The 15,443-nt window shown below is 37.9% G+C and overlaps 1 protein-coding gene across 1 annotated transcript in view; it reads right to left on the reverse strand.

Annotated features, from left to right (window-relative positions):
* USH2A (usherin) overlaps positions 1-15,443 on the reverse strand; it is a gene marked incomplete at its 3' end in the record, with an annotated part of 396,540 nt that overhangs the window by 113,101 nt on the left and 267,996 nt on the right. The window contains exons 41-43 of the mRNA XM_081997162.1: positions 6,386-6,720; positions 2,993-3,115; positions 120-283 (exon numbers count right to left, since the gene is read on the reverse strand). Coding sequence (XP_081853288.1) covers positions 120-283; positions 2,993-3,115; positions 6,386-6,720 — 622 coding nt within the window. The remainder of the gene's footprint in view (positions 1-119; positions 284-2,992; positions 3,116-6,385; positions 6,721-15,443) is intronic.

Consider the following 15,443-nt stretch of genomic DNA (forward strand, 5'->3'; position numbering starts at 1 on the left):
ACACTTAGGTATATTATAAATCAAGACAAGGACTGTGTTTCCTATGAGAGCAAGGCAGACCAACATAAGTGATGGCAGGTTAACACCTAGTTACTGGAATAAATACTAAGCACACTTACTTGGTTTTGACCATTCCACTTCTACAGCAGTATGATTAACAGCACGTGCAGTGAGGATACTTCCTTTCTCTGGTAATCCTGCTAATGTAGTAGCTATCACTTCTTCACTTGATGTATATCCTACCTCGTTGTGCACTATGAGCTTGTACTCGTATGTTGTGTACCTAAGACATTTTAAAAATAATTAAATGGAACGAAAAATGCAGACGTAGAAAACATTCACTGTAAGCCTTCTGCCTGTGGCAAAGTTTTGCTGTTTCTTCCCTCCTTCTCCAACAAGTGCAGCTGCATGATTTGTGCCAATGAGGACTCTATAAGAGGTGTCTATTTTTTTGAAAGAATTCAGAACCATTAACATGGTAACAAAAATAAAACATATTATTTAACTTCTTCATAGTTGTAGCTTCTGAGGTGTTGAGAGATTATAGCTCAATTCAATATGTAATTACAGCAGTGGCAACCTGCCAAAATTTGGATCGGAATTTAATCAAATGAGGCTTTTTTCCTCTTTTGGGAAACCCATTGATTTTAACTTGCAGAGTCTCATTTGTAAAAGTGATTCACCACACAGCAGGACTCTCCCACTACAAAAACATCACAAAAAAGTGCCTAGGAATGCAAACTCATTTAATAAAGCCGTTTTCTTCAGAGCTGTGTATGTTCAACTTACACAGTTTTATTGAATACATCATGTATATTTAGCAAACCAAGTGACTGTCACTCCATAATTTCTTCTCTATATCAAATGCCATATTAATGTATTTTATGTCAGATTTTATAATCTCAAAATTAATTCCACAAAAACTGTGCAATCACAGAAACACAGGATCATCTTGTTCAAATTTTCACTGAAGCTGCAGCACTTTGAGATAACTTTCTACAAACACAATAAAGGAACACAGAGTAAATGCTTAACATCTAGATATTTCTCTACAAAATGAAAAGGCATTCACATAGTATATTTACTTTTTTTTTTAAACTGTTTTAGTACAGCACCCTATGCTATGCAACCATCGAGTCTGATTGTCAAAAGAGCTAAACTTTAACAGTCCCACTAAGAAGAAGGCAAAATAATGGGAGCTCACTAGCGCCAGCAGTAATGATAAGCATTGTAGAAGAACGGTGACAATATACATAACACATCTTATTTCCCTCTCTGCACTTTCTGTTGCTTTCAAACGTGTATTCTCTTGGACATTGTAGCACAGGTGCAATCAAAGATGAATAGAATCCATTCTTGCAATTTGATCATGAGGATTTGAGACTCGTTTTTTGATCCATATTTCCAACAATGAAAGTAAAGGAAGTTTGGCTTAGCCTACTAGAAATGAAAAAGCCATCTGAAAAAAAATCATTATGAAAATAGACTTCTGGCAGGAATATAATAAAAAAATCACTAATTCTGAAACACGCTTAAAACATGACACAAATGACAATAGATGCTGGTATATGGATTTTCTTTCTGTGAAAAATAAGGCTTGTGTCTCTCTGCAACATCTTCTCTCCAGCCACACACTCATCCTGAGTTGTTGACTGCAAAATCATAGCTGCAGTTTGCAGATCCCTCCCCAAAATAAGTGTTCAGGTGTATCCAAGGGTTAGGCACACTTTTCTGGCCATAGCTCATTCAACCCAAAAGGCCATTGTGCCTAATGACTTGTCACTGAGACCCTGTCAGAATTTATTGCCCCCTCTGAACTGCTAACATAACTGTTGCACACATCAGCGCTGCTGAAATGAGCTAAACTAAACCCAAAGGAAATTGTATGTGGAATTTCAAACATGGTTTAAGAAAAAAATGGACATTTGGGCAGGATTGGGTAAAAGAACAGCTCCATGATGAATTATTGCAATGAATGAAAATGAGCAGTGACTTTCAGCAAGTAGGCAGTGACAAGCTGGAGGCAGTAGCCCTTGGCTTGGTTTGGTCTATACAGCAGTCTGGAGCAGAGGTCACATTCCGCCGGTTCACATCGTGCTCAGGAGGGATGCTCATGCAGCTTCTATCTACGTAAGTAGAAGCAACGTACAGATATTTGAGGGGCAATGACTGACATCCAGTCCTCATAAAGCATGCCAGCAAGCAAGCACTGAGAACACACACATCCTGAAACCATTCACAAATGTTTTGCCAAGATTTTACCTACAAAAAACCAATGCAGAATCCATGCTGAATCTTCCATAGCTTGTTCTCAATGTGTGTGTTGGCTTGTCTCAAGGGCAGTAGCCTTGACTTCAAGGTGCAGAAACTAAGGTTGATCAAGAGCAAATGCCTTGCTCTATACCATACAGCAGGACTGTAACATACTGAGAAACAGAACCCACCCTCCATTTCCCAACTCTCAACACTGTGCATTTAACTATAACGAAGCTAACACAAAGCTGCCCTTAAATTAGATCTGCTGAGAGTGCGATAAATACTCTTCTTGCCTTTGGAGATATTAAAGGAATTGTTAATTTGCATTTTAAAACCAGGTAAGAAAAACAATGCTGAAACCAAGTTTCAACTGTTTCCCAGCTAGGACTTCTCAAACATTCATTCTGCCTGTGCTATAACTTTGCCAACACACAAATCTAGAGCATATGTACACATAAACCTAAATGGTTTGACTGCATGAGCATATCAATGCTAAAATTTCACAAGATCTTTATTTTCCTTTGGTTTTCAGAGCAAAACAATATACGAGTCAAGAATGACAGACTAATAATAAATCCCTGCATATTAGAATGATTAATACCAAAGATGATGACAAAAAATATTTCATTACATAATTAATATGTTCACTACATAAAGACACAAGAAATACTTTGAACTATTAAACATACACTATACAAAATGCCAGCATTTGTTTTTATAGTTTTTGTAATCTCACCTGCTAAGACCCTTATCTTCATAAAACCACTGAGTTCCTGAGTAAATATTGTGCCACAGATTTAAATCTTCAGGGGGATTTGATGCAAGTGGTTGCTGGATTTTACGTCTCAGGAGCTCATATCTAACACAAAAGACAAGCAGAACACCAGGATTATCTCAACTAATGTTATTACACAAAAAAAAAATCAGGGTTTTTTTTTAAAGCCACACATTATTTTGTTTTTACAGCTGTAAACTTTCTGAGATAAACATTCTTTTTAATATTTCATGATTTAAAACATTCAATTACTTAAAAACACTACTTTGAAAATGAAGCACTTCTGTTTGAAAGAATGCATTTATTTAATGATTTACAGATTTTAAAGTTGTGGAAATCCTGTGAAGATCAAGTCCAAATTGCCCAGTAATGGTGTCTCATACAGACTTGACCGATGCCATCTGATATGCACAGACTGCTACAGAATATGAAATGATAATGTCTCTCTCTTGCAAATGTGCTGAAGCATTGCTATTACTATTTTTCTGGTAGTAGCAACTAAAGTGTGCATTTGTGTTTAACGTGTGTTTGTAAGTAACTGCAGTGTAAAATCTGGGTGACAAACAGGCACAGAATAAGTTAACTGTTTCGTCTGTAGACTTCAGCGAGGCACATTTGTATATTTGGGTAGACATTCATGAAGTGAGCATGAAAGACCAAACTATTTCATCCTGTTTTTATTTGGTATCTGAAGCTGTATTCCTCTATCTGTTCCAAACAGCAGGTCAGCCATGAGACTGCCTGATTTGGACAATGTGCCTTCCACCCATTCTGCATCACTTGCTCTTCGTCTTTTTTTACACAAAACCTTCAGGGAATTCATCAAAGATTAAACCACTTCATGTCTACACAAACTAAAGCAGGTAACATATTTTGCATTTCCTAATCATTCTCTGGATTACACAGAAAATTATACTCTAAATGAAACAAAATTATAAAGAGTTGTTCAAAATCTTTAGGATTATTATTCTTTATTACATTTCACAGGAGTTTTTTAATAGGACTTCTGTTTCAGTTTGATGGTTCTCTTTTAAGGCATCAGATGTTTGTTTGCTTTCTACTAGTTAGTAGAAAGTTAGTACAACTACTCTGGAATTGCTTTCAGTGGTGAGCGGTAGTTTAATCAAACTGTAGTTGCAATAGTGTTTCCACTGATGACCAGCAAAGTAGGGTCAAGTAGATATATGTTCACTTAAACACGCAACTTGATTCTCTCAAGTGCTGAGCTGCTGTGTATCATCCTTTCCCTGCCCTCATTTTGGAAAAGTACTACTGTTAAATTCCAGACAAAAGTATGTGGATACTCAGGCAGATCTTAAAGACTCTTACTTTAAGTACTTGTGAAAATGTTTCCTTCTGTGTTTAAGCATTCTGCAGAATGCCTTGGTGTGGGTCACCATCCTGTTGCAATGATCTTTCTGACCACCGGCTTCATGTGTAATTTGACAGTCATCTTTTTTAGCTTATGATCATCTCCAGTCTGTTTAGGAGATGCTGGACTCCTATCCATTCCAGATATGAGACCCTCAATTAAGAAGGTATTTAATAGGTACTGCATATAGTGATTTTGCTTTGCTTCAAAACCAGAAATCAACTGAGAAGCTCTCTTCCAAGAGAGCTAAGACTTCTTATGCTCCACGGCAACAAGGACGTATGTGTGTGACTTCCAACAACTTTCACCCTTGAGTTTGGGCAATAATCCTCAACAGGTACAAAGAAGCATCATGCCGCTGACCTTAGTGATGCCAAACCAAATTACTGCAGAAGTTAGACATATAACCTCAGAAATTAAATAGTAAAAACTAATTAAACTCCAGCTCTCTCAAAACATTCAGATGACTTTATACCCCAACTCTCACATGAGTGGTTCATCACTGTCAACAGAACCCAAAAACAGATCATTACAGTTTTAGGAGAAACAGTCCTGGCATATTCTGTCCAATCTATCTCATAGACAAGTCATGAAAAACATCAAAACCTTTTTGAACACTGAATGGTGATCATGTGTAAATCACTCCCACTGGCAGCTGCTGCTGCTACTCTGCTTGCTGCAGACTTCTTGTTTCATCATGCTGTACAGAGCAGCTGCTTCAGTGGTTGTTCTTGTTGAGGGCAGCATGGCACACCATGAAGGAAATGAAGTCTGCAGATGTAGGTTGTGCTGAATTACTTCAATAATCTATGGTTAAATGGTCATGTTGTTAACCCCAGAATAACAGAGACTGCTTTTCAAAAACTTCAAATTTTACTGTAGAACAATCATCATTTCATTCAGTTGTAGTGTGCCCTAATGAAGCCTGAAGAAAGAGTCAAGCTACTGTGCTGTAATAACATACGCAACTGAAATGGCATTACATGCTAATTATTGAACCCATTAGTGCACCTAGAAGAGAGCTACTAACCAGAACATATGGAGTACAGAGATACAACTCCATGCGCAATGTTTCCCAACATGTTAAAGCACTAGAATGAAAGATTTGTTTGACTTTTTTTATTGTGTATGTATAAAGATGTATTTGTCTTTATAAACCTTTGTGCACTCAAATACATATTTTTTTAATCTATACACACACTCAGTAATCAACAGATTCAAGTCAAGATCCCCCATCCCATTATTCTACATAAATCTCAGAAGAGATGCCTTTGTCTACTTCCTGTGGTGAAATCCAGATGGCTAAACCCAGCACTTGCTTGCATTTCCCGTTTTTGGCTCTGCCACCAGACTTGTAGAATTTTAACTTCCATTTTTCTCACACACTCTCTCATTTCCTATTTATTAATCGGTTAAGTTTTGAAGCTTATTTCATGTCATCACACTACCATGGTCACTTTCTTTTTATGTAGACTAACTCCCACAGAGTATTAAGAATATTGGATGTGTTAAATATTTTATGTTCACAGAGGTCTCATCGTTTTCTTGTCATTTTGTTGGTGGAACATGTTGCCCGAACTGACCACCAAAACGTGGCTGATGCTGCAGCCCAAACCATGTATGACTTTACAAATATCCTGTGTTTGCTCCTTCTGGCTCTTCAGACAGCACTGATCTGAGAGATCCAGAGCCTTCCTGAACATGTTCTGCAAAGTAATTGCCACAGTACAGACACCACACTTGCTTTAAATAATCCTGACTCCTCAAAAATTCAAAACAATTCAAAGCTCACCCTGCTATCTTGCTTCTAGACATATTCACTTTCCATGAGTCCACTCACTGACTCCTGAACCCTAAAAAGGGACTACAAAACATCATAAAAGAAGATATCACATCATAAAGTTTGCATCACGCAGAATTTTCTGAGTTGGATTTAGGTAAGGAGAAGAAAACTGTCATCTGAGTTGCAACTAAAAGCTTACCTCAGATGAGGACCATTTGGCCTTAGTGGTGGTTGCCAAGAAATGGCAATAAAGGACTCGCTGATTGGAGTCACAGACAATGGACTAATACTCTGAGGAACTGTTGAAGGTGTAGTCACGCTGGTAGGCAAACTCTCTGTACAGCCTCCCAGAAAGCCATCGCCTCCAGAACAAGCTATTACAGTGACCGAGTAGTTTGTATAGGGTATAAGATCAGTCACCAAATGACTTAATGCTGATGAAGTATTCCCAGTAACAACAATTCGTGGATCAGGCATGCGAATCTCATAGTAAAGGATTTCGCCATTCTGTATCAGAGGAGGATTCCATGAGACCTGAAAGAGAAGAAAAAAATATTAAAATAACAGAAATCTTTCAGTCAGAATGCAGAAATACAGACACAACATGCTACAAATGGATGCAAGTCTGATCTCAAGACGTGCTTTTCTTTTTTCATGAAGACAGAAACAAGATTTGTCTGCACTCTCTATATGATGAAATATGGAGGTTTTCCCTTTTATTTTTCTGTAAAAAATTACACTGGTAAGTATCAGACAAAAAAGAGGCACAATTTTCCATTTTCAGAATTATAAATTATGCTGAGAAAACTTTATCACAAAAAAATTGGGAATTACATACAAAATTCATGTTACAGATATACATACTGCTACACTTACTGCGGTTTTATTCTTACTAAACTGAGGTTAAGGGTTTTTTTTTTTAAGGTTTTCTTTTTTTTAAGTATATTATTCAATATATTAATTCTTACCAGCTCCAGTGAGGAATCACACTCAAATCATTGTACCGTAAAGTGCAAGGATATTCTCAATTCTTTTTTAAGACTTTTTGCTACAGCATCATAACAGAGTGGACTTTAGACTGACACAACGAGGACATGTAACTGTATTAAGAATCTTAAAGTTTCCTAAAGGTAGTGTAACAGCATCTATCAATCCTGCCTCCCCTAATAGTCCCAGTGTAGGAAATACACCAGCTTTGCTTTGCTCATCCCTGGGACTGTTTTCCTTGCCATTGATCCACTCATCTGTAACAACTGCTGTCTCTTTTCCTCCCAGGCATGGGATAATTAAGGATTGAATCCAACAGCACAAAGAACACATAAATGGAGAAAACCTAGATGAAGGTATGTGCAGAATAAAATGAACAAAGAAAATATTGAAGTGTTAAATAGTAATACTGAGATACTTTAGTTTAAGTCGTTGCACTTTTTCCTTCATTCTCTCCAGCCTCCAACGTAAGTATCTTTGAAAAGGTATATGCACAGTTACACATGGCCATGGAAACAGAGAAGCTTGATTTATAAAATTATTTTTAAAGGACCCTGGGGGACTAGGAAATGTTATATCTTAGGTACAGAAGGACCTCTTAGGCCATCAGACTTGTAAGAAACCTGGCAGTAAAGTACTGGAGAAAGCTGAAGGAATTTGATAACAGAATCTGGAATACTATTAAACAGAGAATTAGAAACAGGGTGATCTTGAGTGAAGACAGCACAAACAAGGTTATTGGTGCCCACATAGGAAAGGCTTAGCTCTGGCTAATTATCAAATGCTGTCTTCGGATTTCTGTTACTTCTGGCCCCAAATCACTATCTAACAAATAAAGAAAATACTATTGATAAAACAGTGCAAAATTTTACAGAAGGTAGGAATCAATTCTGCATCACTCTCATGGACATTGAGCAAAACGCTCATTTTGAAGTAGACCATGTGATCTAGCCATAAGCTTAGAAAGCAGAGAAGAGCGGATGATTAGCATAGACAACAGAAAATGGTTTCAGTGTAGGTGGAAAGCATTCAAATCAGTAAGCTGCAGGTGAAATTTCCAGTGCCAATGCTTTTTGTTGCTACCATATTGCACACACTGGATGCACCGTATGTGTCACAGAAAGAGGGGAATGTGCAAGGTTCACTTTTATTTTCAGAGTCATACCTTTGAAGTTGCTAGAAGAAGCACAGAAGACTAAGTTGTGATACACTATAGCAAAACACCCATTTCTGCAACCATAATTATGTTATTCTTTTTTGAGGTGTAGCACCTATCCTGAAATTCTGCCTCAGTGAAGCATGACTAAAGATATTTGAGATCTTTTTTAGGAATATTAATACAGTAAATCTGCCATTATCAGTGAAAAAGGCCCTCTTACTTGTTGTTTAATGCAAGGTGGCTTCTAATAAAAGAATTATATGTCAAACGCTTTGGAAAATTACTGGTACTACCCTCTCAGAAGAGAAAATTGTCTAAAAATGTCTGCCTTGTACCAAATCTTGTTTTATTTCCTGGAAGAGAGGAGTTACTATTTTTTCTTTACATTACATTTTAGATGCCTATCTTTTATGTCTAAAACCACAACATTACTCTAGTAGAACTTGCCATACACTTCACCATATAGTGTAATCCCTTCGCATAATGGAACAGATTAATAACATGGGCAGAAGAACAGATGCTGCTTCAGAACCTCAGCTCCTGAGTTTTATACAGCATGTGGACTAGCTGGTAAAACTTGAAAAAAACTCCCAGGTGTTACTTCACAGCATTTGCTGTGCACTAGTAGATAAAGTACTTCATACTGTACATAACATAGATGCTTTGTTGGGAAATTTCTCAAACTATTTTTTTTTCTAAGAGAAAACAAGGCTGAACAAAAAGAATATTCAGTCAGCAGCATGATAACACAGAGTGCAACTTATTTTTGTCTGGGCATGGATAGCTCATACAAAGATACGTAGAGTTATCAGTCATCTCTTTGGTTAGTATTTTTTGAAACTAGAAAAAGGGATGACCAAGGATACTCACAGTCACTGCTATGTCACTTGACCTGCTTTAAATTACATATGTCACCTGGGAATAACCAATCATGCAGTCTCTGACAAACCTCTCTTGTCAAGAAGCAAGGGACTGCCTGACCCGGGCAGTGTAAATGAAGATGATGGAGCCAGCCTGGTTAACACACACGTGGCACTACTGGACCTCTTCCCCACTTTGATGTGCCAAGGTTTGAGGTAAGGGCTTGGCAATGCATGAAAGCAGGAAAGCTCACTAGACAGGCTGTGTTGGGAGCAGTAACAGTTTGTTCATTGATTTGAAGCTCAGCACTGAGACCATGAAAGAGGATGCCCATGAGGAAGAGAGAATAAGGTAACTACTGGGAGAGATTAACTGATTCAATGTAATGACTCTGGAAGCTGTCATTTAAAGATCAAAGCACCTTATTTTCTCCACCACAAAATTTAAAGAGACAGAAATCAGCCATTTTCCCCCCATTAAATAGTTATAACCTTGGAAATTATTTTTTTATTATTTTTTTGACAGCAGTTGGAACCTTGCAATTTAATTCTGAACTAGGTGAAGAGAGGCATTGGCACATGGGTAACTATTTTATTAGTTCAGGCCTGGCTTTAACAGTTAGCTTTTAAATCAGCGTGTTTGGCTTAATTTTATTCTCATTTCTCCTAGCTACTGCTTGTGACATCTACAAACAGAATGTAATAAATACACTACTGAGAGCTTTTCACTGTTGGTCTCAAAGCACGTTGTAAGTCTCAAATTGCAGGTGTTATTATTCCAGTTTTACAGGTGAAAAGACTGAATCCCAGACTAAGTCATGTATCAGAAGCAAAACTGAAAACAAAGACCTGCTACCCTAATTCTGCATTTCAACCACTGGGCTATGGTCCTCTGCCAACCTCCTGCCCCACCCTCCCCACTCCCCCCCAAGTAGTTGGGAGATGAATTTCCTCATGAATTCTTATCTGTCTTGAAAGAAATTATAGTGGGATTCAATCAAGAGCCAGTATCACAGCAGAAAAACAAATCCTGACAGAGGTCATTAATAATTATTCTCATACACTTTGCACATGAATTAAATTCCACTTCAGCAGGCACTACCACAGAAGAATGGCACGATCAACTTTGCAGTTGATATCAAAGGCAGAGGGATAATGCTGACAAAACCCTGATTAGTTCACCCCAATGTATGATCTGTACCAAATGATCAAGCTGTGCAAGAAGTCAGATTTCTAAAATGTGGCAAACTTCTAGTGTGCAAGTTAAAGTTGTTCCAATGGGTGTTGGAGCATCCTAAGTCGATCAAGCAGCGCTTATGTAGCAAATAAACCAAGGTCTCCCTGACCTTAGCAGCATTACAAGGCAATCTTCACACAAGGATTGATTGCTCCTAAACAATTTCCCCAATGCACGAGGCACACCTGCATAAAACTGGAAGTGTGGTGAATAAAGTCTAAACTCTTTTTCCTTCTCAGTGTGAAGCTGCTGTGTGGGCTTACTGCATCTCCCTTTAGCGTACAAGGCCTAAGTATCAGGGTTGCTCATATTCTCAAAATTATGTTCTTAGGCGACTGCAGTCTGAAGCATTTTGAGAATGAAATAGCAACAGGGGGTTTTAACCTGGAAGAGGGGAAGGATCTTCACAGCCTCATACTCTACCACACAGTGATCTGTAGAGGTAAAACACTGAAGGGTCACCTCTCTTTTAGTCACCAACTTCAGTGACCATGGAGTTATCATTGCATCCAACATTCTGTAATCAGAAGCAACTTCACAGGACAGCAAACATTAATGTGTGAGACAAAATCAACTCCAGAACATGTACCTATAAATAATTCCATAGGAAGTGGAAAATGGATAAAGAAAACACCTTCCTTTTCATGGATGATACTCAGACTATAACTACAGGGTATATTGCTTTAAACATGTCAGTGGTATCCCTTCCATACAGCTGGAATCTTTTAGTCCAGCTTATTTACAGAGCAGGCATTTAGCAGTCCACTGTCCAGCTTCTGGGCTAATGAAGAACAGAAGACAACCATAAAAATAGAGCCTGGTTTATTTGTGTTTGCCTACTTGCATATGCAATTTACTAGTCAAATTTGAGAAATAGCTACTAGAAAAGTTTATTGCTCTGTAGCAATAAATTATAACCTTCTGCAAGGAAAGAGTGCAGACTGCAACTCTTGAAGATCCTGTGGACAGCAAACCAATGACATTGTTCATTCTGTAGGGTGGAATACCAGCTTTCTCTGCTGTAGCTTTTTCTATATGAAGAAAACAATGGCAGATGAACAGTAAATTAAGTGATTGTCATCTTTGAGGGTAAAAACACAGATGACAATGGAATTAAAAAGCCTACAACCCTTTTTTAGTCAGAGAAGTCATGAGGAAATACTTGTGAAAAAAAAAAATCCATAGAAAATGAATGACATGATATTAAATCAATATGCAAAAAAAGAAATTAGAATGAAGAACGACAGTTTGGTGCTACAGAATCACCATGGGTTTTCATTTCTAGCAGGCAACATATAACGCATACATTAAGAGAAAAGTCAGTGAAATCATCATAGGTTTGGGGTTTTTTTTCTCATTTTGCAATTAGTCAAATTTCAGGAAGTCAGAGTATCAGTAACTGATGTTATCATGAAGGAATAGTATGGCACAAGAAATGTATGTCAATAAGGTACTTCATCCAACCAGGATGAAACCATTCTCTCATAACCTATCTAAGCACCAAAAAGAAAAAAAAATCTTTTCCTTTCGAGAGAAACATCAGAATTAAGTACAGCTCATGCCAGCTTCTGTCTTGAGACTGAAGTTATGTGAACAATGACAGGAAATGGCTGCAGCTTCTTGTCTTACCAGTGGTCCAGTTGGTGGCGCTGGCCAGCAAGGGGAGCACCACAAGCACACATGGGTCAGCAAGTCTCCAGTTAAGCCAATATTAAAGACTACATCCATCTTCCCCAGGCCAAAGCCCACAAGGGGCAACAGCAGCAGCAAAAAGGAGGTCTTCCTATTGAAAGTTAAATGGCCAAAGTTGGAGAATTTGCGTACTACAGTTAATTTAGTTCAGTGTACCCAGCCACATAATGCTTCTCCTATACAAAGAACTGCTTTAAATAATTATTCACTATGTAAACCAGCCTCTTTCTCAAGCCACTCAACCTAGCTACATTCCCAAATGTCATATCAGTGTGAAGTGTGAGATTGAAGCAGCACGGCAATTGCAACCCTCACAAGAAAAGGAAACAATTTCTTTGATACTTCTGTACATTAGGGTATAGCAAATCTTGTGTAACAGGAATAATGTTCATGGCATTGGCATATACTAAATAAACGGCTTTTGCAGTTGCTGAATACCTCCACATCACTTTGGCATTTAATCAGCCACAAAAGCAGTTTATTGCGCAGTATACTCCGCTACCATGAACATTATCAATTCAGCAAATATTAAAAAATATCATGCAGGTGTCACAGAAATGGGTACTTCACAAATTATCAACAGCTTTATACTTTCTGTTGCACAAAAGAAAGCAAGCTAAATGTTACGGAGAGATATCGGTCCACTCTGATTAAAATTAAATGTTAAAGGAGCACATACACATCAGAGGTGTTTATGCCAAGAGTGACCTGCTGTGCTGATATCTTACTCCTTGCAGAGTGAAAGCTTTGGTCTATGAAAATAAGCTGTATACTCAAGTGAGTACTATCCCGGAGCACTTTGAATTCTCCACATCCTCAAATCATTTATATTGATTCTATGACTAAATAAAGGAATGGAAATATGTTTCTCTTTTTTTGTAAATTCTCTCTGTTTTCAGTAGAAGCAAATATTTGCGCTCATGGTTTAGGGATTGGTTGCACTGACAGCTGAAAGCCTCTATTGATTTGCAACCGTGGCTCAGTAAAGGAGCCTCTCGCTAATCTTTCCCGCAGTGCCCTTCCAATACTTTCCACTCTAACCTGGGAGGACAGCTCTCTCTAGGGCAAGAGGTAATTAAAATCTCCCTCCCAAAGTGACAGCTTGTTTTCCATTCTCTGCTTAAGAGTTACCATCGTAGGCACTGAATAAGATGAGAGCGTTGTACAGCACAAGCAGATTCCACAAATTTGATTTGAACACTACGCAGGTGATATATGCACTGCGAGTCTGCAGGGCTTGATCTGCTCAGGAGGGAAGGTATGCCTTTTTGGGACTCTCTTGAGTTTAAAGGCACCAACATAAAGCAATCCCAAACCAGATCCATCCTATTTCCACGCAGGAAAACTTTTCAACCACCAACTGGCAATCCTTGCACAGTACTTCACAATCATTCTGCCTGTGCAACTGGCGTACTTCTGGGGTGAAGGGACACAAGGGGTTTGCAGAGCGGCTATTAAGATCTACTCCCTAGTTTGAAAGAGCGGGGCAAAAAACCCGAACGTTTTTAAAACCTTGTTCTTTTTGTATTCTCCTAGTACAGAATGGTAACACGGGCCACAAGACAGCCTCAGCGCCACAGCACAGCCCACTGGCTGGTCTCAGAGTCACTACTCTGATGTGAACTTGCCATAAAATTGAAGGGAAGGAAACACCACCACCACTAGCGAGCAAATGCATTCGACAGACCTGTAAGAAGACTAACAAGTAAGATGAAATCCTAGTCGCTTCTTCTGGTGCTCCCATCTGCAAACAAGCAGAAGGCAAGAAAACCACTGGGTGCAACAAGACTTCTCCATAATCTCTTCAGTTATGAAGTGCAATGAGCTCTTCTGCACCTCTAACTTTCTTTCAATTTTTTAAAGCTATAACAAATAATAATAAGAAAAGAATAATAAAAGCTAGAAAAAATAAATCTCTTGCTGTCCTGGACAAGTAAGTGAAATTTTAAGGTTTTTAAGAAGTCTTAGAATCTTACAAATCAGAAACAAAGTAAGTCTCAGCCATGGAATACCCTCTGCAGAGGAACTGTACCAAGCATTCCCAAGTCTCCCCCAATTATGAAGGGGAACTATAAAATTAAACAACATTAAGTAAAATAAAATACTAGATAAATTAGAAGAATTTGTGTCCGTATCAGCAAAGGATACCAATACTCTGTAGATTAAGAGAGAGAATTTTTGCTGAAGGACAGATACTCCGAAGAGAGTATATTTGGAAATGCATATACATAAGTTGCTTTTCTCAATTAAATGCTACCATCTTCAATTATTTTGAACAGTTTAATCTAAATATTTAAAATCAAGAAAAATGAACAGTAAAACTGAGTCATGGAAATTAAAACATCCAGGTTTCAGCATCTTTGACAGAAATCAGTCTTAACAGACCAAACAAACGTGTCTGCAGGTAGAAGAAACAAGCCTGAGACTACAAGAGCAGCAGTGACACAAAATATGACCACCACTCATACAGAAGGTTATCCAATGCAGACATTAAAGTGTTTTAAAGAGCTTTGAATGTTAATGATTGACTGGGGAAGAAGACAGAAAAAAACCAACATTTGAGCTCTTTGGCAAGAAAAGAAATTTAAAACGCATTGTTATATTGAAATTAAGTTTTTACAGAGTGAAGACTGCACTGCCTGATTTCAGGTTTCAGAAGAAATAAATGATCAAACTGACTTTCGGTATTGGTAGGTTACTTAATCTTGGAGCTGAGCAAAAACCAATAAAATTACAACTGAGCACACACCTCTGATCTCAAGAAAAGACATCCAGTAAAGAATGACAAGACCTCCGGTAACTCACAGGCTTATAAAATTAGGACTGAGTGTTGACTGCACTTGGAAAAAGAAAAAATATGTGTAAGATATAAAATTATTATATGCCCTTATCACATTAACTGAAGCATTAAAGGTTGCAGTGACTTATTCTTTGTCCTCAGAGTTGAAGCCAATGTGTAAAAGCTCAGGCAATAAAATGTGGACATGTGTGTAAGCATACCATTGAACTAGGGCTACCGTTTACTCCGCGTTGCTGCTTCTGGTAAAGCCATGAACAATGCTTTACCATAAATTGTGGTGGATATTAAGATATATCTACAGAAGCACAGAGGGTAAAGTCCTGGAAGTAGATAGCCCAAATCTTCAATAAGCAGTCTGGCAATTCGTCACAATTACTAGTGGTCGATCATTATTAATTTTTATGGTAACCATACTGAAATAATTTCCTATTAATGTAGATGTAACATGCAATTCCTTAGACATTAAAACAAATTTTAAAAGCTCAGGATTTTTTTGTCTAATGGTGAATAGCTTTTTTTTTA

Source organism: Phaethon aethereus (assembly GCF_964289735.1).
Source record: "Phaethon aethereus genome assembly, chromosome: 3".
In the NCBI taxonomy this organism is placed as follows: Eukaryota; Metazoa; Chordata; class Aves; order Phaethontiformes; family Phaethontidae; genus Phaethon; species Phaethon aethereus.